Source organism: Manis pentadactyla, chromosome 17 (genome assembly GCF_030020395.1).
Source record: "Manis pentadactyla isolate mManPen7 chromosome 17, mManPen7.hap1, whole genome shotgun sequence".
Lineage (NCBI taxonomy): Eukaryota > Metazoa > Chordata > Mammalia > Pholidota > Manidae > Manis > Manis pentadactyla.
Genome location: NC_080035.1, coordinates 10,317,675 through 10,340,607, shown reverse-complemented (window position 1 = coordinate 10,340,607; position 22,933 = coordinate 10,317,675). Strand labels below are relative to the sequence as shown.

Sequence of the window (22,933 nt, the reverse complement as noted above, 5' to 3'; positions counted from 1 at the left end):
GATCAAATATATAGCATGGTGACAATAGTTAACAATATTGTATCATATACTTAAAAATTGCTAAGAAAGTAGAACTTCAATGTTCTCACCACAAAGGAAAAAACTGTAATTATATGAGGTGATAGATGTGTTAGAACTAACTTTATTGTGGTAATCATTTCACAATTGATATGTATATCAAAACATTACGTTGTATAACTTAAACTTACACATGTTGTAAGTCAATTATGTTCCATAAAGCTGAGGAAAAAACTATATCTGAAAAATCTGCATTTATCCAAAAGGTATAGTCAGAAAAATAGATTAACTTTTTAAAAATATTTTTTGGTTTATAGAAATCACAATTGGGTGGCTTTAAGTGCAGACTCTTCCAATACATTGAAAAATTTAATTTGAAGAAAAAATAATTTTCATATGCCTTTTTAATGAGCTCATGTAAAATGATGTGTAATTATATTTCAAAGGCAAACAATCTGGGGTTATCCTAGACAAAATTATTACCAAATTTTAGGTCCAACTTCTCTAAATAATACATATACTTAATACACACATGATTCCTTCTCTCACAAACTCGCTTTTCTTCTTGTGTAAAATGTCTAAAAACTCCCAGAGGTTCATCAGATAAAAAAAAGAATATGTCCCTGATATGGAGCAGGCTAACCACTAAACTCACTGTTCCACTGCATTTGTTTCTACCTTAACCGATCTTTTCTGCAATTAGAACTAGGTTGGTATCCACTGTCACTTTCTTGAATCCCTTAAAGGAATATCAGTTGTTATTAGGTTTTGCCATTTCTTGGTTCAAAAAATTTTTTTAATGGAATCTGATTTTCTACAGAATGCAAATTTATTCCAACATTCAAACAAATCAACCTCATCTACTTTTTGATGGTGTCACCTCCATTTGGCACCTTCACAGTTCCTTGAATATACTTCACGTGGGCAATGCTGTTTCCTCAGCTTAGAATGTCCTCCCTTCCCTGTCCACCTGTAGAAATTCCATCTTTCAATGTCTGGCTGAAATTGTATCTGTTCCTTTTTACTTTTTCATTCCTTTTTTCTTTGTAGTATGTTATCCTTTAGTACATGATAAAGTTCTCAAGGACAGGGACTTTATTGCCTAATTTATCACAGGATTTTCTTCTGAATCACTGATGATACGAGGCCACTTATTGCTATCCCAGTCAGAAGTGTGTTCTACCATTTGCGCCACTTATTTAGTAGTTACTGTAACTTAGAGAACAACTATGTGTAACATTTGCTATGGCTGAGCTCCCTACCGTAGCATATCTCTTAAAAGCCAGGGTCCTACCTAATGGCTCTTTCAATGCCCACTGAACACAGTATTTTACACGTAATGACTCTCAATAAATACTTGTGCTAATAGTAATGCAAAAATGATACAAAATCAGACTAATTCTATTTCTAAATCATAATAAATATCTTCTCATTTCTTCAAAGATAACAATAAAGGATCTTTCCTTAAAAGTTTTCCCTTAAGAAGAAAAAGAGTCTCAAGTTATGTTTGTCTTCTAAATGAGCTGTTTTCAGAAAATGTTAACAGCCTTATATTTGTCATCAGAAACTGTTAGATGTTAATGTGGCTACAGTTTGTTCTGTTATGAGAACCAGAACAAAATGATTCAGTAAGAAACAAACCACTACATAAAAAATCAGACCTTCAATAGGAATTAGAATGTTGCCATAGTATTTCCATTACCTGAAAAGTGTCCTTTATTGGGATGAGGTCCGGCCAACCCTAGCCACAATCCATCAGGAACACTTGCATATTTTGCCATCAGCCCAAATATAGAACATCAAAAAGGGACCAGAATAGTCAGGCAGTAGCAGACGGTGTGAGTTCTCTTTGAGTTTCCTCCAAACATGGGGTTGGAGGGGGTTGCCTCAATGCTGAAACTGGAGGTACTTGAAATAGGACCAACCCCTGGGGATTAGGGAGGTCAATGGGTAAGTAATTCCCCATGCTAATATCAAACTGACCTGTGTTAGGCTATTACAGAAAGTTTAGTGATCACAAAGCAGAACCACAATTCCAGAGACTCTTGTCCTATCTTTGCTCTTATGGCTTCACATATAAACCAGGTTCAGGTAGAATGGTTCCCCCCTGCCTTTCAAGGAGTTTGTCTGACATTTTTTAGGGCCCATCTGTTGGACTGCAGTTCATATCCTCAGGGAAAGCCCCCATTTTCTACAGTTTCTCAGTAAACCCTGACACAGGATGACTGTCAGGAGCTAGACCAAAATTTAAAGCATCTTTCTCCATCTGTCCTCTAGAAGGGAAATTTTTTTACAACGGTTTTAGATTCTTGAATAAAGTATTATTTGATATCCAAAACGCTAGTGGGAAAAATAATGAAGCAGCACTTACCAGTTCCTCGTGGTCTTTGCTTTTGCTTCTATTATAGGAATATGGAAACAGTATCTGCTGGGAGTATGAATGTATACTGATGTAGGCTTTAATGTGGTTGATATTTCTTCTCAAGAAATCAGCCACCGCCTTCACTTCTGGCTCCGACTCAGGGTAAAGTCCACAGTAGGTTTGTGAACATGAGAAACTTGATGCTCCTTCCTCTGAAGTGAAATCGACAGAGTGGAATTATGAGGGATACATATACTGTTGCAATGTGTGATTTCCCAAATAGTATATTCTCCTAATATCTAAGGTGTAACATTTTTAGATAAATGATTTGATAGACCTCTGTAAATAACATATTTCTGATGTCCATTAAATGTTGTTTTATGGTTTTTTTTGAAGTCAAATATTTATGCCCTCATAGCAGATACTCCAACAGTTACTGCCTGGGGATAGCCATTTTACACCCTTGAGAAAGTGGCTAAGGGACTTGCAGAGATGCTAGCCGTGCCTCCAAACCTGTGGTTATGTGAGAAAAAATAAACCCATTTTCTTTAATAAAATGTAAAATTTGGTATTTCTGATACTTGTAATTTAAAAATTACTCATCAATATAGCCCATGACAGGAAAGTCTCATTTGGGAGCTTAGAATGTGCCAGTCTGCCTTCCGTGCTACTTCTAACTTGCTGAAGCAGTTTGGTAAATAAAATGAGATGGTGACACTTGGTGTTACAGCACTATTTATTCATCCCTTTGAGAGATAACGGTATATATCGCTTTGGATGGTAGCCTGCCTCCCAACACTCCTCCTTTCTGTCCCTAATTCATAGGGGCAGAGCCCGAGGGAGCCACCTCTGAACTAGAAGATAATTCCTTCCTGGAAACAGGTGATCAGCCCTAAACCAGGTGCTTACCGAGTGTTCTGCCAATCTGCATCCCTCCCCTGATAACTTGGAACTGAGATAAAGATTCTAGTGGTCAGGCTGCTCTCTTGGACAAAGAAGATACCACCACCACAACCACCTAATGGGAAGACTGGTAAAATTTACAAGCAATATCTCATTTCATCCTGACAGCAACCCTATGATGTAAATACTGTCATTATAAGAGATGCAAATTGAGTGCTTCGGTGGTAAACATCCTTTACAATAAAAGGCTACCTGACATATTGTTAATCACCCAATCAGTTGATTCTAATCTTGGCTTTGCCATTTAATAGCTATAAGGCCTTTTTTATTTTACCTGTCTGTACCTCATTTGTCACCCTTGACAAATTTTGTCATCCCATCTCATTTGTCAACACTGACGAATTTTAAACCTGTCTGTACCTCAATAATCTTATCTGCTAAATGGAAAAATTATCCATTAAATGAAGATTTCATGAGGACTCAGTGAGCTAATATATATAAAGTGCTTTGCACAGTGCCTGCCACATACTAAAGGTTCAGTAATTGTTGTTTGTCATTGTTATCATCATCACCATCATGTGGATTGAAACCCCCAAAAAGCCAGTGTGTACCACAAAGATAAAATAAGGAGAGAGAGGACTCATTAATCCCTCTATAGGGCTCAGGCCCACCTCCATTCTGGTTCTGGGGCCTGGCTGCATCCCTGTCCTTGGCTTCCGTGGGCTACTCCATTACCGTTACAGAGCCTACTTGTCTTGCTTAAGCTTGCTCTGCTTTCTTCCTTTTACTTGCAATAAAAACAACCTTAATGGTTGTTAAATATTCTTTTCCCCTCAAGGAAATGGACTGAAAACCCAAGGCCTTTCCAAGTATTTATTAGTGTTCATTTTTAACCAGTAATGTGACTGGACAAACCATTTTGATAGTGCAGTCACCTTTGAACACCCATGCTCTTTTCTTCCCTGATATACAGTTCTAGAAACTAATATTGTGTATTGGAGATAGAGGTGGGGAGGACATGACAGAGATGAAGGGAGAGGTGGTGTCCTAATATGAATCCTTAGACCAGAGCAATACAATAGAAATATAAGGCAAGTCATATATTTATTTTAAGTTTTCAAGTGATCATTTAAAAAAAGAAACACGTGAAACAAATTTTAATAATATAACTTATTTAACCCAACATATACAAAGTATTATAATTTCAAATGTAACCAACATAAAATTGTTCATGAGATATTTTACTTTTTTCACCCTATGTCTTTGAAATCTGGTATGTATTTTACACTCACTGCACGTCTCAGTTTAGTTAGACAAGCCACTTTTAAAGTGCTCAATAGCCACATGTATGTTGGCTACAGTAGAGGACAGTGCAGCCTCAGGCTCTCATTCTATAACCGTCATTCTAGAGATTTCAAACATTTTGGTGTAAAGAGCCACACAGAATCAGAAAACGGGTTTGAGACTTTGCCATTACCCAGGCATGTTAATCTGTGTAAGCTGCTTCACTCTCTCAGCCGAAGGAATTCCATCTGTACCAAGAAATGCTTGTTCTATCAGGTCCCTTCAAGCTCAAGCATTCTGTGATATATAGGCATGCAATAAAAGAATATCTAGAACAACAAAATTCATAGAGACAGAAAGTAGATTAGAAATTGCCAGGGCCTGAAGTGACTGGGGAATGAGAAGATATTGCTTAGTGATTAGAGTTTCTGTTTGGGATGATGGAAAGTTTTGGAAATCGATACTGGTGATGGTTGCACAGCATCCTGGATTTACTCAGTGACTCTGAATTGTACACTTAAAATGGTTCAAATGGAAAATGTTATGTTACATATTTTTACCATAATAAAAAATAATTAGAGATCGATTCAAGATGGTGGTGTGAGAAGTGAGACAGAGAACTCCTTCCAAAACTACATATAGTATAAGAATATAGTTAATACAACTAATCTTAAAACAGCATCAGGAAAGAAGGCTGCACCAGACTGCATACATCTGGAGAAGAGAGCAGACCTCACAAAACAGGGTAACGTACCAAAGCCTTGATCTGGCGGGACCCAAGCCCTTCCCCCACTCAGCCAGAGGAAGAGAAACAGAGCAGGGAGAGGGTGGAAGTCTAAGACTGTTAACACCCAGCCCTGGAGATATGCTTTGAAGCACAAAACTACATTGTGTGGTGCTCTGGAGGTCGGTGGTGTTAAAGAGCTGGGACAGGCGGAGTGCTTGAGAGACTGAGATTCCAGCCATTTGTGGAGGACTGGGATCCACATCCAGCTGCTCTGGGACAAAGGAAAGGAAGGTGGTCTGAGAGGCTTCCAGGCAGTGAGAGGGCTGCTGAAGGGGCCGAGTTTGGACGGAGCTTGCTGTGCAGGAGAAGGGATAGGTTGACAGGGTTGTCTGGGTGCACTCCACCTAGCAGGTTGGGAAATTTGAGGAGCCTCAGACACTTCATCCCCCTAGCTGGCTACTCAGCTCTAAGGCCACCCACTGTGACATGCAGCCTACTGCGCCTTCCTCCTGGCCTGCCAGCAACTGCCTGAAAACTGGCAGTAACTGTGCTGGCATCAGACCAGCCAGAGGGAGGCCCTACCTACAACAGCTAGAGATGCAAAGCACAGAAGTTTACACCTGTGTGCTTGGTCCACTGGTTCTGACACTGGAGATAGGCACTGCAGCAGGGAAGCAAGAAACAGCTCTTTCCTCCCACCAGACACCAGCACACTGCTCCCCTGCAACCCACAACCTCACTCCAGGAATGGAGTAACTCCAGCGACTAGAGCTTCTGGGCACTAGAGGGCAGCACATACACATATGAAATGTCAAAGGAACCTGGTTCAGACCAAAATCTCACAAACCACAGAAAAAGGGCCAAATAAATTAACTCACCAATCTTTCTGAAATAGAGTTCAAAACAAAACCATAAACATGCTCATGGAGGTACAGAAAAATATTCAAGAACTCAGAAATGAACTTAAGATGGAGATTCAATCATTAAGAAATTCCATATCTGAAATGAAACATACAATGGAGGGATTTAAAAGCAGATTAGATGTAGTAGAAGAGAAGGTAAATGGAATAGAAATTAGAGAAGAGGAATACAAAGAAACAGACACACAGAGAGAAAAAAAGGATCTGTAGGACTGAAAGAATATTGAGAAAAATGTGTGACCAATTCAAATGGAACAAATTCGTATTATAGGTGTACCAGAAGAAGAAGAGAGAGTAAAAGGTATAGAAAGTATCATTGAGTGGGTAATTCCTGAAAACTTCCCCAATCTGGGGAAGGAGATAGTCTGTCAGGCCATGGAGGTGCACAGATCTCCCAACAAGAGACCCAGCAAAACACAGCAAGACATATAATAATTTAAAATGGCAAAGATCAAGGATAAAGACAGACATTTAAAAGCAGCTAGAGAGAGAAAAAAGATCACATACAAAGGAAAGCCCATCAGGCTATCATCAGACTTCTCAGCAGAAACCTTACAGGCCAGAAGGGAGGGCATGATGTATTTAATGCAATGAAGTAGAAGAGCCTTGAACCAAGAATACTCTATCCAGCAAGGTTATCATTTAAATTTGAAGGAGGGATTAAACAATTTCCAGATAAGCAAAAGCTGAGAGAATTTACCTCCCACAAACCACCCCTACAGTACATTTTGGAGGGACTCCTATAGATGGAAGTATTCCAAAGGCTAAATAGCTTTTGCAAAGGGAAATAAAACCACAGCAAAGTAGAACAATCAATTACTAAGCCAATGCAAAGTCAAATCAACTACCCTCAAAGTCAATCGAGGGATAGACAAAGAGTACAGAATGTGATTCCTAATAAATAAAGAATGGAGGGGAAGAAAAAGGAGGAGAAAAGGAAGAACCTGTAGGTTGTATTTGTAATAGCATAATAAGTGAGTTAAATTAGACTGTTAGATAGTAAGGGAATTACACTTGAACTTTTGGTAACCATGAATCTAAAGCCTGCAATGGCAATAAGCACATACCTATCAATAAGCACCCTAAATGTAAATGGTATGAATGCACCAATCAAAAGACACAGTCACTGAATGGATAAAAAACAAGAACTGTCTATATGCTGCCACAAGAGATTCACTTCAAACCCAAAGACATACACAGACTGAAAGTAAAGGGATGGGAAATGATATTTCATGCAACTAATAGGAAGAAGAAAGCAGGAGTTGCAGAACTTATATCAGACAAAATAGACTTCAAAACAAAGAAAGTAACAAGAGTCAATGAAGGACATTACATAATGATAAAGGGATCCATCCAACAAGAGGAAATAACTATTATGAATATCTATGCACCCAACATAGGATCACCTTCATATGTGAAACAAATACGAACAGAATTAAAGGGGGAAATAGAATGCAATCCATTCATTTTAGAAGACTTCAACACACCACTCACTCCAAAGGACAGATGAACCAGGCAGAAAATCAGTGAAGAGACAGAGGCACTGAACAATGTGTTAGAACAGATGGACCTAATTGACATCTACACAACACTCTATTCAGAAGCAACAGTATACACATTCTTCTCAAGTGCACATGAAACATTTTCAAGAATACATGATATACTAGGCTACAAAAAGAGCTTCAGTAAATTCAAAAAGATTGAAATTGTACCAACCAGCTTCTCAGACCACAAAGGTATGAAACTAGAAATACATTATGCAAAGAAATGAAAAAGACCACAAACACATGGAGGCTTAATAACATGTGCCTAAATAATCAATGGATCAATGACCAAATAAAAACAGAGATCAAGCAACATATGGAGAGAAATGAAAACAATAATTCAACACCACAAAATCTGTGGGACACAGCGAAGGCCATGCTAAGAGGGAAGTATATTACAATACAGGACTACCTCAGGAAAGAAGAACAATCCCAAATGAACAATCTAAACTCACAATGAAACCAGAAAAGTAAAAACAAATGAGGCCCAAAATCAGTAGAAGGAGGGTCATAATAAAGATTAGAGCATGAATAAACAAAATTGAGAAGATTAAAACAATAGAAAGAATCAATGAGATCAATAGTTGGTTCTTTGAGAAGATTAACAAAATAGACAAACCCCTAGCCAGAATTATCAAGAAAAAAAGAGAATCTATACACATAAACAGAATCAGAAATGAGAAAGGAAAAATCAGTATGGACACCACAGAAATACAAATAATTATGAGAGAATACTATGAAAAATTATATGGTAACAAACTGAATAACCTAGAAGAAATGGACAACTTTATAGAAAAATACGACCTTCCAAGGCTGACCAATGAAGAAACAGAAAAACTGAATAGACCAATTATAAGCAATGAAATTGAACTAGTAATCAAAAACCTACCTAAGAGCAAAACTTCTGTACCAGATGGTTTTACCGCTGAATTTTAACAAACATTTAGTGAAGACCTAATACCCATCCTCCGTAAAGTTTTCCAAAAAGCAGAAGAGGAGGGGATACTCCCAAACTCATTTTATGAAGCCAACATCACTCTAATACCAAAACCAGGCAAAGACACCACAAAAAAAGAAAATTACAGAACAATATCCCTGATAAACACAGATGCAAAATAACTCAACAAAATATTACCAAATCGAATTCAAAAATACATTAAAAAGATCATCCATCATGATCAAGTGGGATTCATCCCAGGAATGCAAGGATGGTAAAACATTCAAAAATCCATCAACATCATCCACCACATCAACAAAAAGAAGGACAAAAACATCATGATAATTGCCATAGATGCTGAAAAAGCATTTGACAAAATTCAACATCCATTCATGATAAAAACTCTCAACAAAATGGGTATAGAGGGCAAGTAATTCAACATAATAAAGGCCATATATGACAAACCCACAGTCAACATTATACTTAACAGCAAGAGGCTGAAAGCTTTTCCTTTAAGACTGGGAGCAAGACAAGGATGCCCACTCTCCCCACTTTTATTTAACATATTTCTGGAGGTCCTAGCCATGGCAATCAGACAACATAAAGAAATAAAAGGCATCCAGATAGGCAAGGAAAAAGTTAAACTGTCCCTGTTTTTAGGTGACATGATATTGTACATAAAAAACACTAAAGAATCTGCTCCCAAACTGCTAGATCTAATATCTGAATTCATCAAAGTTGCAGGATACAAAATTAATACACAGAAATCTGTGGCATTTCTATACACTAACAATCAACTAGCAGAGAGAGAAATCAGGAAAATAATTCCATTCACAATCACAACAAAAAGAATAAAATACCTAGGAATCAACCTAACCAAGGAAGTGAAAGACCTATACTCTGAAAACTACAAGACACTCATGAGAGAAATTAAAAAAGATACCAATAAATGGGAACACATTGTGCTCATGGATAGGAAGAATTAATATTGTCGAAATGGCCATCCTGCCTAAAGCAATCTACAGATTCGATGCAATCCCTATCAAAATACCAACAGTATTCTTAAACAAACTAGAGAAAATAGTTCTAAAATTCATATGGAACCACAAAAGACCCCAAATAGCCAAAGCAATCCTGAGAAGGAATAATAAAGCAGGGGGAATTATGCTACCTGACTTCAAGCTCTACTACGAAGCACAGTAATGAAGACAATTTGGTACTGGCACAAGAACATGTCCATAAACCAGTGGAACAGATCAGAGAGCCCAGATATAAACCCAAGCATATATTGTCAATTAATATATGATAAAGGAGCCATGGATATATAATGGGGAAACGGTAGCCTCTTCAACAGCTGGTGTTGGCAAAACTGGACAGCTACATGCAAGAGAATGAAACTGGATTACTGTCTAACTCCATACACAAAAATAAACTCAAAATGGATCAAAGAACTGAATGGAAGTCATGAAACCATAAACTCTTAGAAGAAAACAGGCAAAAATCTCTTGAATATAAACACGAACAGCTTTTTCCTGAACACATCTACACAGGCAAGGGAAGCAAAATCAAAAATTAACAAATGGGACTACATCATGCTAAAAAGCTTCTGTACAGGAAAGGATGCCATCAGCAGAACAAAAAGGCATCCTATAGTATGGGAGAATATATTTGTAAATGACATATCTGACAAGGGGTTAACATCCAAAAAATGTAAAGAACTCATACACCTCAACATCCAAAAAGCAAATAACCCTGTTAGAAAATGGGCAGAGGATATGAACAGACACTTCTCCAGAGAAGAAATTCAGATGGCTAACAGGCACATGAAAAGATGCTCCACATCGATAATTGTCAGGGAAATGCAAATTAAAACCACAATGAGATATCACCTCAACACCAGTTAGGATGGCCAACATAGAAAAAAAACAGGAACAGCAAATGTTGGCAAGGATGCATAGAAAGGAGAACCCTCCTACACCGCTGGTGGGAATGTAAATTAGTTCAACCATTGTGGAAAGCAGTATGGAGGTTCCTCAAAAAACTAAAATAGAAATACCATTTGACCCAGGAATTCCACTCCTAGGAATTTACCCTAAGAATGCAGTTTCCCAGTCTCAAAAAGACATATGCACCCCTATTTTATCACAGAACTACTTACAATAGCCAAGAAATGGAAGCAATCTATGTGTCCATCAGTAGATGAATGGCTAAAGAAGATGTGGTACATATACACATTGGAGTATTATTATTTAGCCATAAGAAGAAAATAAATCCTACCATTTGCAACAACATGGATGGAGCTAGAAGGTATTATGCTCAGTGAATGAAATAAGCCAGGCGGAGAAAGACAAGTACCAAATGATTTCACTCATCTGTGGAGTATAAGAGCAAAGAAAAAACTGAAGGAACAAAAGAGCAGCAGACTCACAGAACCCAAGAATGGACTAACAGTTGCCAAAGGGAAAGGGACTTGGATGGGTGGGTGAGAAGGGAGGATGAAGGGGAATAAGGGGCATTACTATTAGCACACATAATGTAGCAGAGGGCATGGGGAAGGCAGTACAGCACAGAGAAGACAAGTAGTGATTCTATAGCATTTTACTATGCTGATGGACAATGACTGTAATGGGGTATGTGATGGGGACTTGATAATGGGGGGAAACTAGTAACCACAATGTTGCTCATGTAATTGTATATTAATGATACCAAAATAAAAGAAAAAGAAAAAGAAAAAAAAGGAAATGGGCATATAACCCAACAAAACCTTTAATACAAAAATAATAATAATAATTAAAAGACACTATAGTTTTATAGGAAAAGAAATTAAGGGTTTTCCACTTCATATGAGTTGCAAGACTGTACAGTTTAACTTAACATTTTAGAAAATGAGCTGATCTGTCTTAGGAAGTTTGTGACCAGAGGTCTTCACAAAATACCCCCTGTTATAGACTGAACTCTGTCTCCCCCAAATTCCTATGTTGAAACTCTAACCTACAATATACTATACTTAGAAACAGGGCCTTTAAGAAGGTAACTAAGGCTTAGTAAAGTCATAAAGATGGGGTTGTTGTCCTTGTAAGAAGAGGGCAGCAGACACCAGAGATGTATGCACACAGAGAAAAGGTCACATGAGGATACAGTGAAAAGGTGGCTATCTGTGAGCCAAAAAGAGAGGCCTCAGAAGAAGCTCACCCTGCTGGGACCCTGATCTTGGACTTCTAGCCTCCAGATTGGCAATAAGTATATTTCTCTTGTTTAAGCCACTCAGTGTGTGGTATTTTGATATGGCGGCCCAAGCTGACTAAGACACTCCTTCACCCATTCTTATCACACACACACATGCGCATACAATTTTAATACGGAGGAAGGGTAAAATGAACATAACATGAATAAGTAAACTTGATGAGTCATTTCCTGTTAATAAATGAGGTGCTCCTTTAACACCTCAATGTTTAGCACCTCTGATCCTTAACCAAGTGTCATAAAAGCAAATTCTAGTTGTAGGGACAATGAAGAGATAAGATTTAATCCGTTTCTCACTGGCTTCGTTACATAACACTGAAGAGATGCTGGGCACTTGGCAAGGAAAAGGTCCTTATAATGACTTTTTGTTTCATTTGGAACTCTCTCTTGTCTATATGCTTGCCGCTTCTGTTTCTGTTATAACTCTTGTAACATGTAATAACACAGCTCCATGCCTAAGAGGGGCTTGAGATATTTCTTGACGGCAATAATAGAATATATTTTGACTACATGGTCATTCAAAGTATGCAACACTGGCTTCACCATGAAAAATATTATGTCAAGTAGAGCACCAACGGAGCCTAAAGATAAAATAAGAAGTTTCAAAGGGGCACTTATATAACTGAGGAGTGATTCTCAGACACAGAAGAATTTCAATAAATTTGAAGTCAGTCAGCCTGGCTTTATATCCTAGCTCTGTGCCCTTGAGCAACAGCTTTAACCTTTACAAGTTGGGTTTCTCCACCCATGATATGTAGATAATAAAAATGTAAACTGCTCAGCACTAAGTAACTGTCAGCTCTATTTATTCAGATCTACTTTATGTTGGCTGCTGCTTCTCTGACTCCCTGCCCAGTTATCACTGCTATGTATTCTTGGGCCTCACTGGGCACTTTTATTGGACAGTCTTAGGAATGGCTTTATGGAGCAACCACTAAGTGATTCTCTTGAGCCTGAGGCAGCATTAACTGCTCTTTTCTCTGCTTGCTTACTACATCTGTGGCTTTCTTAGAACCATTAAATTCACTCATATATTCTATGAATCAATATTTTCTGAGAGCCCTCCATGTGGCAGGCACTGCCCTAGGTCATGGGTAAGGGTCCCTGACCCCGTGGAGCTTCTAGCCTAGAGGGGAAGGAAGTAAAGAAATCAGGTGAGTACTCTGTTGTGAGGTTTCCACATATACTCTGGGATAATGATGAAATGTCCCACATCATGAATTTTCAGTTCTATTTTAAAGGATGTATGTAAGATCATGTACTCAGGACTGTGTAGGGCAAAGACATGGGAAGAAGAGGGTGTTTCTGTTGTTTCAATAGCTTTTCTTCCTTGCTCCACAGAGCGACATGTACTCTTGTCCAAAAATAGAGATGATTTAAGCTCATTGTTAGGCTTAGTTTTGATTTGTAGCTGTTCCTTAAATGTAGTAACTATGAAATACAATGGGGGAGGGTGAACTAAGCCCTACCTCCCCCAGGAGCAGACAATGTTCTTGAATACCTAAATCAATACTTAACTGAGTACCTTACTTCACTCAAATCAAGGAATTATAAACTCCCACTGTGCTAGACAGTTTACCTTTATGATATTCATGAAAGAAAGCACTTGTCACAGAAAAGAATAGTGAGAACAAAAGAAAATGTTTTCAAACACTATGGAAGTAAACATGTATAGATGCAGTTGAAAATGAGAGGTACTCACCCAACCCTTTGATATCCTAATGATGAATGATATTTGTTTACTTTAGTAGGATTTTTTAACAGTCATCTCCTTGTTATTCTAGAAAAGGAGAATTTTAGAATTTTGAAGCTAGAGGGACCTTAAAGAACTGGTCCAACTTCTTTATTTTAAAGATGAGAAAATGGCAGGTAGGAGAGTTTAAGATGATTTGCTGTCAACATTCAGGGCTGAAATATTTGTTGTTTAAATTACTTCCTGATTCAGATAGGCTCCCCTCTAATTAGTTTGAATTAATTAATTTATGAGTATCACCTTTAAAAAGAGTAGACATTGCTAGAAATAAAGTAAACACCCTACCACACCAATGTTTGGAAGCAAAGTTCCTGTTCAGGTCTGTTCCAATGCAACGATTATTTTCATGAAAAGAACGGTTCTTTCTCCACATTCGATCCTAAATAAACAAAATATAGATAACCAGGGTGGCTATGTTTGTCACTCAGGCAAAGACACAAGTTTTAAATATTAAGTGGCCAGGGCTGTGGCTCTCTCTTGCAACCCCATTACTTCATCCTGACACTGTCTTTACAGTATTTCTTTCTCACAGCCCCTGTCTCTGGCCAGGTCTCTGTCATGTTCCCAGAAACCTTTTAGTTTGAGCCATGTTATGGTACTTTTTTCATCAGTTTTGACCTATACACATAAAAATCTCATTTGGTTTTACTAGGCTTCTTATAGGATTTTAATTTTCTTTCCTTTAAATTCATATATGAGAATGGATTTCTGTTAAAATACAAGTTCAGTTAGAATGCAGTTCTAAATCTTGCAATTGATAATTTACAAATCAAAATGCTGTTCAAACAGTTCCTAGTAAGAATGAATGTGCAGTGTGCAGCAGTGGTAGCTAATGTCACAAATGGAGATTCTACCAGAGATTGTGCACCTCCTGGTGAGAGAATACACTGTTACGATGAAGTCATCTTGGCAAAAAAGTCAAACTGAATCTGATTAAGCCTCTACAATCCAAATACCAAGTTTTAGAAAATGCAAAGGACAGAGGAATGTTAAACTGCAACATGGTAAGATAATTAGCAAATCCAGACAGGGAAATAATAAATCAATGAATAAATTGCAAAGAAAAGGAGATAAATAGAGAGAAATGGAAGGAGAACCTGTAAGTTAAAATAGAATTAAAAGACATATAAACCTATCACAGCATACTGAATTAATTTGGATCCCGAATCAAACAAATAAACTTATTTTAAAGTTAAGATACAGCTGAAAAAATTTAAATACTGATTGGACAGTTTGCATTCAGTAATTATTATTAACTGTTAGATATACCTGTACTGTGATTATTTTTAAAGAGCTCTTTTAGAGTTGCATCCTTAAATATTTATTGATGAAATGATATGGTGTCTGAGGTTTGCTTCAAAATAATGTGCCTAAGGTAGAAGTGGGTTAGGGATACAGATGTAAAAAACACACTGTCCATAAGATGATTCTTGATGAAGCTGTGTATGAGTACATAGGAGTTTACTATACAATCATTTCCACTCACATGTTTGATATTTTCCATAATAAGAATTAAAAGTATATGTTTTTAAATAAAAACATTTTAAATAAAATAATTCATTCTATGCATCCTGTAACCCAAAATTGGGTAAGTTTTACTTTCTTTGCATTCACTTACCTTTTTCCATGTGTAGTCATAACCATCCACATTAACTACTGGCATAACATAGAAATCCATGTGCCTCAGAAGGTTGTAATACAGATTTTCTTCCTCATGAATTTGAGTTACCTACAAATTAAAATCAACTGTGTTTTAAAATATCTCTTTACAGTCCTTCTAAACTTAATCTTTTTCTTTGAATGATTTTCTTTTCTTTTTTTTAGAAGTCACTTAGAATATTTACATTTTCAAATGTAACTTTCAGGAAGAGCATTAATTCCTAAAGAGACTGAACTTAGAGTACATGCTGCCAAGTGTTGGCACAGGCCTTGGACACAGGACAAACGGTCTTCCTACTTAATGGAGGCAGAAAGAGAACGATTTATTTTCTATAATTTCCTCCAAGAAACAAAGAAAATTCCTTATTAAGCCATAAATCCTACTACAAAGATTTAAGAAAACAAAATCTAGATAGTTTGGCTCCTTTTCAATAGTCTGTATCAGAGCTTGAACTAACTTTGTTTTCTGCCAAGATATGACTAGATGATATTTTCTATATTTCCCTTATAACTTGTGGAACTAAATTTTTGCTAGAATCAAGTGTGTTTCCCAAACATTAGGTCATTTGGTTTTAAAAGCAGTGAGTTTCCTAATAGGCGGCATCTGATACTGCTCCTCTCTGCTTTACACTCATACCCAGTTTACAGTTATGTATTTCAACATGACCCAAGAACATATATATTCTGATGACTAACAAGTTCACTACAAAATGACCAAGTGTAGGAGTAGGAGTACTCCAAAGACAAATTTCAGTTGGTTAAATCATTTCATCTAGGACTAAGCTTTGGTATAAAATCTTCATTGTGACAAGATTGCTACATTTTAATTTGTGGATTGGTTTGCAGTTATTTTTTGCTTTAAACTTTACTCGAAAGACTTTGTTAAGAATTATTTTTTTCATTATTCACAGAAGAAAAAATGCTTTTGAAATCTTAACTTTGCTATAGCTAAAACTTTATCGTTTTTTTCTTTAAATATTTGAAATATCATACTCATACTTCCTCAGAACAACCATGACTCATATTCAAATTCTCTGTCATGGATAACCACTTATGAAATATGGAAGAAAGGAAAGCAAAAGCACAAGTTGTTTTTTCATCTATTGTGTGTCAGAAATAAAAGCTTAATGAGAAGGAGGCAGATGTTACAGAAGGAGAGAAACAATCTTTTAAATAGTTGAGCAATGAGTGAATACATTTTTATGCTAAAAATTTGTAAATTTATTTTGGAGTCATTTTTCAGTATTAAAAAGGTGTTCATTATGAGAAAAAGATTAGGAGACCTTATTTTTTTCAAAGTTATAAAGCATTTATCATTTTCATGTCTACAGTGTTTGCTGAACTTTTAACAGGTGTGGCATTACAGTTTGCTTTGTCTGCTTCCTATCTACCTTTACCAGTGGTTGGATGGAAGTCTTTCAGCAGAAAGTTAGGCTTTGAGAGATGATCAGTGTTAGCCCTGGAATTTCTCATCTAGTTAGCGGGACTCCAAACAGAAGGTAAGTGAGGGCTGGAATATGCCTAGCCCTACCTTCATGTGGGGCTGCTGCTGAAATTTTAGAGGAAGGGGTGCCTATTTTCTTTAACAGCTCTATTGAGATATATTTCACATATGAGAAAATTCACCATTTTAAAGAATATAAGTCAGTGGCTTTTAATATTTTCACAGAGTTGTGCAACCATCATCACCATCTGATTTCAGAACATTACCATTACCTGCCCTCCCCCACAAAATCCCTTTACATATTAGGAGTCACTCCCCTTCCCTCTTTTCCCACTTCTCCCAACTTCTGGTAACCTCTAATCCATTTTCTGTGTCTGTGGATTTGCCCATTTTAGACATTTCATATAAATGGAATCATAAAATATGGGACCTTTCTGTCTGGCTTCTATCACTTAGCATAATGTTTTCAAGATTCATCCATGTTGTAACATGAATCAGTACTTAATTGCTGCATGATATTCCATTGTAAGGATATATCACATTTTGTCTACTCATAAATTGATGGATATTTGGATTTTTTTCACTTCTTGACTATTATGAATATTTGCAAACAAATGTGTTCAGTTCTCCTGGGTGAATATACCCAGGAGTGGAATTGCTGGGTTATATGGAAACTCTTTGCTTAACCTACTGAGTTTTCCAAGGTGGCTGAGCCATTTTACAATCCCAACAGCAAGGATGAAGTTTACAATTTTCCACATCCTTACCAAACCTTGTTATTATCTGTCTTTTTTAAATTTTAGCTATTCTGGTGATTATGAAGTAGTAGCCGATTGTGATTATGATTTGCATTTCCATAATGACTATTCATGTACATCTTTTCATGTATTTATTGGCTATTTGTGTATCTTCTTTGGGGAACTTTTAAAGATATTTTGCCCATTTTTAAATTAGATTATTTGTCTTCTTATTGTTTATTTGTTAAATAAACAAGCCCCTTTTATATATACAATTTGCAAATTTTTTCCCCATTCTTTGGGTTGCCTTTTCACTTTCTTGGTAGTGTCTTTAGAAAGCATAAAGGTTTTTCATTTTGGTAAAGTTCTATTTATCTCTTTTTGTTGTTGCTTGTGCTTTTGGTGTCATATCTAATAAATCATTGCCTAGTCTAAAGTCACAAAGATTTACTACTCCTTTGTTTTCTTCCAAGAATTTTATAACTTTAGCTTTTAAATGTAGGCTTTGGGCACATTTTGAGCTAATATTTTGAGTTAATTTTGAGTATATGGTTCAAAGCAGGAGTGCATGTGGATATCTAGGTGTTCAAGCAAAAGGGTGCCTTCTTTGATCCTGTGCAAAGGCACCCTTTGGACTAGTAGTGGGCCTGCCTAGGTGCATATTTAAAGAATATGAGGGTCCAGAGTGAATGAGATTGGTGAGACTCTGAGGAGCAACTGTAGGATTAAACCAGAACCTTCAGGGAAGAGGCTTAGAGAAAGGAAGGATAGAAGGAAACTGTGCAACCAAGGGACTTCCCAGTGCCTGTAAGAGAAGGTGACCCCTGATGGAAGGCTGGCCCGAATGCATTAGCTAGGAAATGCTACAGTATCCTCAAGTCTTTGGGTATTTTCCCAATTAGCTAAAGGTTAGATTGGATTGTACTTGGTAATTGGGCAAACCTGTGTTCCTTTCTAGGCATTGTGGAGAAATAATATTATTTCTTATTAAAATATTTACAGATTTGACATTTATCTAGTTATTTATACTTTAAAAGCATACAACCTAGATATCTGATCATGTCACTGAAGTATGTAATCCCTAAAATTCTGTTAGTCTTACAATTCTGACTGTGTTTAAAGCCTCAATTTTTAAATAATTTAATTCAATTTAAAATTTTGAATTCACTCAGAATGATGACAAGAATTGGAGGGGAATAAAGAACCATGAGCCATCTTTCAGGGAATTATCTGGAGGCCAATAGATGACAGTAATAAGAAAAGACAAAAATTGTTCAATCATATCAGATCATGAGTTTTGGGGAAGACAGAGGGCAAAGGCAATATGTATTAGAATAGGAGAATGTTGATGCACTCCTGGTCCCTTGACATGTGGAGATAAGAAAGAAGGAGCATCCCCTCTACTTGATGAAACCACTATGTAGCTATGTCCTTTACAAATCACATGTCAGCTAAGGTGAGGAACAGCAGAAGGAATGTTTTGGAGGCCCAGAGGTTGTAGAGTGCCAACTTTGTGTGCAATAAATGAAAGCTCTCTAGGCAGAGGTTCAGAGGGAGGTTAGAAGTGAGAAAGGCCAATTGGTAGACAAACTTCTGACCTAGGTGTGGTAGTCAACACATGTTCATTGAGCTCCTGTGACATGTCAGACCCTGTGCTGCATTTGGCCTGTGTGATGCAGTCGTGAGCAAGTCAGCCTCAGCCCCTGCCTTTGCAGAAGTGGAAGGGAGTTAAATTTGGCCTCTAGAGGATGAATGAAAGGCATAGGTAGAAATGACTGGCTTCAAGTTCCCCAATGTGTAGAGTAATGGGTTTCCCCATGGAAGCTCTATGCAGCTTCTTGTGTACCTTGTCCTGTGCATCTGTTCCATCAGATGTTCATCTGTATCCTTTATCATATCCTTTTAAAATAAATGGACCAACAATAAGTAAACTGTGTCTCTGAATTTTGTGAGCTGCTCTAGCATATTAATCAAACCTGAAGAGGGGGTCATGAGAACCATTGATTTATAGCTGATTGGTCAGAAGCACAAGTAACAACCTGGACTTCCAATTGGCATCTGATGTGGAGGGCAGTTTTATATGACTGAGCCCTTACACTCGGGAGTCTGATACTATCTCCAGGTAGACAGTGTCAGAATTCAGTTAAGTGGTAGGACCCTTGCAGAATGAGATTAAAAGAGAAAAATGGGAGTAATGTAGTAGGTTTTCTTTAGAGACTTAAAAGCTAAGATTTCAATTCATCTTTGAGTGCTTTACTTTTTAAATATAAAATCTACCCACACAAATTTTTTAAAGTTAAATATTTTATTTTTCCTCATATAGTTTGAATCATTACGAATGATGACCTAGATGCCAGGTGACCTAGATTAGTTTTAGCCAGGCGAGGATACAGCTACTTAAATGTCCATTTAAAAATTGCTTCTTGGCTATGCTGACTTAGGCTACAAAAATCAGATTCACGTTGTTGGGGCAGTTACTTGACTGTTAGGTTCTTGAGCTGAATCTTGTTTCCTATTGTATTTCCAGTGTCTAGAACCTCAAATTTCATCTCACAAAGGTTTGGCAAGTGTGTGAGGTAGAGAATAGCAGGTGTAATAGGAGGGAAAAAAGTGTCGATTTGGGAAGGACAGCTATAAGAGACAACATCACCAACATGAATTAGAGTCAGTATGAACTGGAGTTACTTTCTGCTCTTTCCAGGTTCAGCGATAGAATGAAAAACAGATGTTTTTTCTCTCTTGCTTTGCATCTCTTCCTCCCACTGACTGCTGACATGTTGGTCTTAGACCACAAATTAAGAAACTCTAACTTAAGAGAATGTGGCCTGAGCTGTTTTTTGAAATGCATTTTCCCAGATTATATCAGAATTCTTAAGTTAACATCTCTGGTGGTGAGGCTTGGGAATCTATAATTTCACAAGCTTCCCAGATGACTTTCATACATACTAAATTTGAGAACCATAACTTCAAGCATTTAAATAACCCCAAAGATTTATGGCCTTTTCCTTCCTACATTTCTGGGGCTAAACACTGGAAGATAATTAAAAAATATGTAGTTGTATGTTTATTAAGAAGAAGAAAGAACTGAAACAATTATTTAAATTGAGTACCAACTAATTTCTTTTTCTTTTGATTTGAATTATCCAGACATCTTTTGCCATATTCTGCCCTTGGAAATTGAACATAAAGTATGAAATTATGGAGCAGATCATATTTCCCGTATGTCATATTAGGAGAATTTGTCCCTGAAGAAGTCCTTGGAATCAAAAAACCCATTATAAGACAAAGAGTATGCCATAAAAGTAAAAATTATAATGACTATAAAGCTCTTTAATAAATGAAAACAGTAAAAATTATACTTCAGATCCTATAAAATGGAAATAGATGTCCTCTCTACTGATTTATACAAAAATCCATTGCCAATGGAAAAATAATTTAAAATATGTGTCCTTCTGATAATGGTTACTGTTGTCTCTGTATTCGCAGACACACAATTACACAAAGTAGATGTGTTAGGAAATTAAGAGATTGCCACTTAGATTGATCTGTCATAACAAATGAGGTATATCTAAGGTAAAAATATTTCTGCCTCTGCTGGGTCTTGTCAAATACTACCTTCATTTGCCTTACCATCTTCTCTTCCCTACCAATGGGAGCTGCAGCATCCGTGACCCTACAGAGAAGTTCCCAGCCTCTACTGGTAGTTCCCAACTACCTTGACCAAATGGGAGAGTTCCCAATTAACCAGATCCTTAACACAGCCCAGAAGTTAGAAGGTCCTTCCCCGAGCTGGGCAGTTTCATTCATTATAGGTAATGGATTCTGACACATGTGGTCTTAGGCCATATATTAAGAAATGCTAGCTTAAGCGAATGTGAATACTTACATAGCTGACAAACCATAGGCAGAAAGCAGGAGAGATCCATTCTCTGGCGTGGACTCCACAGTCAATCCACATCGCATTTTTGTCTGTTTTTTCTTTTCTGGAAACCTGCCCAAAGAAAACCAAAAACAATAAAAGGAAGCTTCAGGATAATAACCTCCATTTATATAGTACTTATATTTAACCCTTCAACAAATCTATGAAATGCACATTATTTTCTGTACTTCTTTGAGGATTCTCAAGGGAAGTTAAAAGCTGTAGAGACTAAAGCTCAGGTGACCCAGCTGCTGAGAGTCAGGACTGTGGTTTGAGGCCATGACTTTTGATTCAAAGCTCTTTTTATTCCCCCACTCTCCACAAGTACCAGGTCGTAGCAGTGCGCACGTGGGCATGTAGAAGCAGAGACCGGAGAAATAGTACTTCACACCAGTTTGACACTTCAATTGGGAGTTCATGAGTAAGTGCTGGGGGGCAGCTTTCTGTGGGAGATTGCTGAACACAGAAAGATTTGAGAAAAGGAACCCAGTGGTGCCAAAAATAAACTTGGATTCCCTCACCATTTTCCTCAGGGGGTGCACTTTTGAAATGCAGACTATTTCCCCATTTCACACAAAAAGAAGCACACATCTAACTTCACACAAACTTCTTACCAACAGGTCTGGAGACAGAGGCCTTGCTCTGACTTGCAGGGTTGGGGTGGGGACGGGGGTGGGGGGCCAGTGCAAGCTGCCATCTCTGTGCAGTAACAACTCCCCACCTTTCCTCAGCAATAGCCTTTGATGCCATCAGAAGGATTCTCGGAAACACCTCCAAACAAATGAAGCATAGTTCATTTGCCTTTAAAAATCAGTTACAACACAATTTTAGGGTACGGAGGGAATGGAGAAGAGTGTTGTAAACCAAACAGATATATGGGGTTAAAATTCCAAAACAAGAACAAGAGAGAGTTCGATTTGCAGATTGCCCTCTATGCCACCCTGGGAGGTTTTTTTCTACTTTTCTTTCTTCTAGTTATTTACATTACTAGATGCTCACCCCGACTAGTATAGTTACTATCTATCAACATAGAAAGATACTACAGAATTATTGACTATATTCTCTATGCTGGACTTTTCATTACCCCAGAGACTCACATGATGAATTTATATTACAATTGAGATTTTATTCCTCTTTATTCCTTTCACCTATTTCATCCATGTACCCCAACCCCTCCCCCATGGTAACCACCAATCACTTGTCATTGTCTGTGAGTCTACTGCTATTTTGCTTGTTTTGTTTTGGTTTTAGATTTCACTTAAAAGTGAAATTGTATGTTATTTATCTTTCTCTACCTGGCTGACTTAATCTACTCAATTTAAAAGAAAATCTTTAGTTGTCTGGACTAGTTGCCTTACTTGACCCTCTGTCTAACTGTGCTGAGCAAACTCTTCGTATGGGTAATGACACTAGGAAGATGGAGGAACTCATCTTTATGTGCAGATCCTTGGTCAAGTACGAGTGGGAATAAAGCAGGAAGCAT

General features: G+C 37.3%; 1 protein-coding gene across 1 annotated transcript in view; it reads right to left on the bottom strand.

Annotated features, from left to right (window-relative positions):
- Positions 1–22,933, bottom strand: part of CPB2 (carboxypeptidase B2) — a 50,138-nt gene that overhangs the window by 4,391 nt on the left and 22,814 nt on the right. Inside the window, exons 6-9 of the mRNA XM_036889699.2 lie at positions 21,418–21,522; positions 15,310–15,420; positions 13,977–14,070; positions 2,390–2,592 (exon numbers count right to left, since the gene is read on the bottom strand). Coding sequence (XP_036745594.1) covers positions 2,390–2,592; positions 13,977–14,070; positions 15,310–15,420; positions 21,418–21,522 — 513 coding nt within the window. The remainder of the gene's footprint in view (positions 1–2,389; positions 2,593–13,976; positions 14,071–15,309; positions 15,421–21,417; positions 21,523–22,933) is intronic.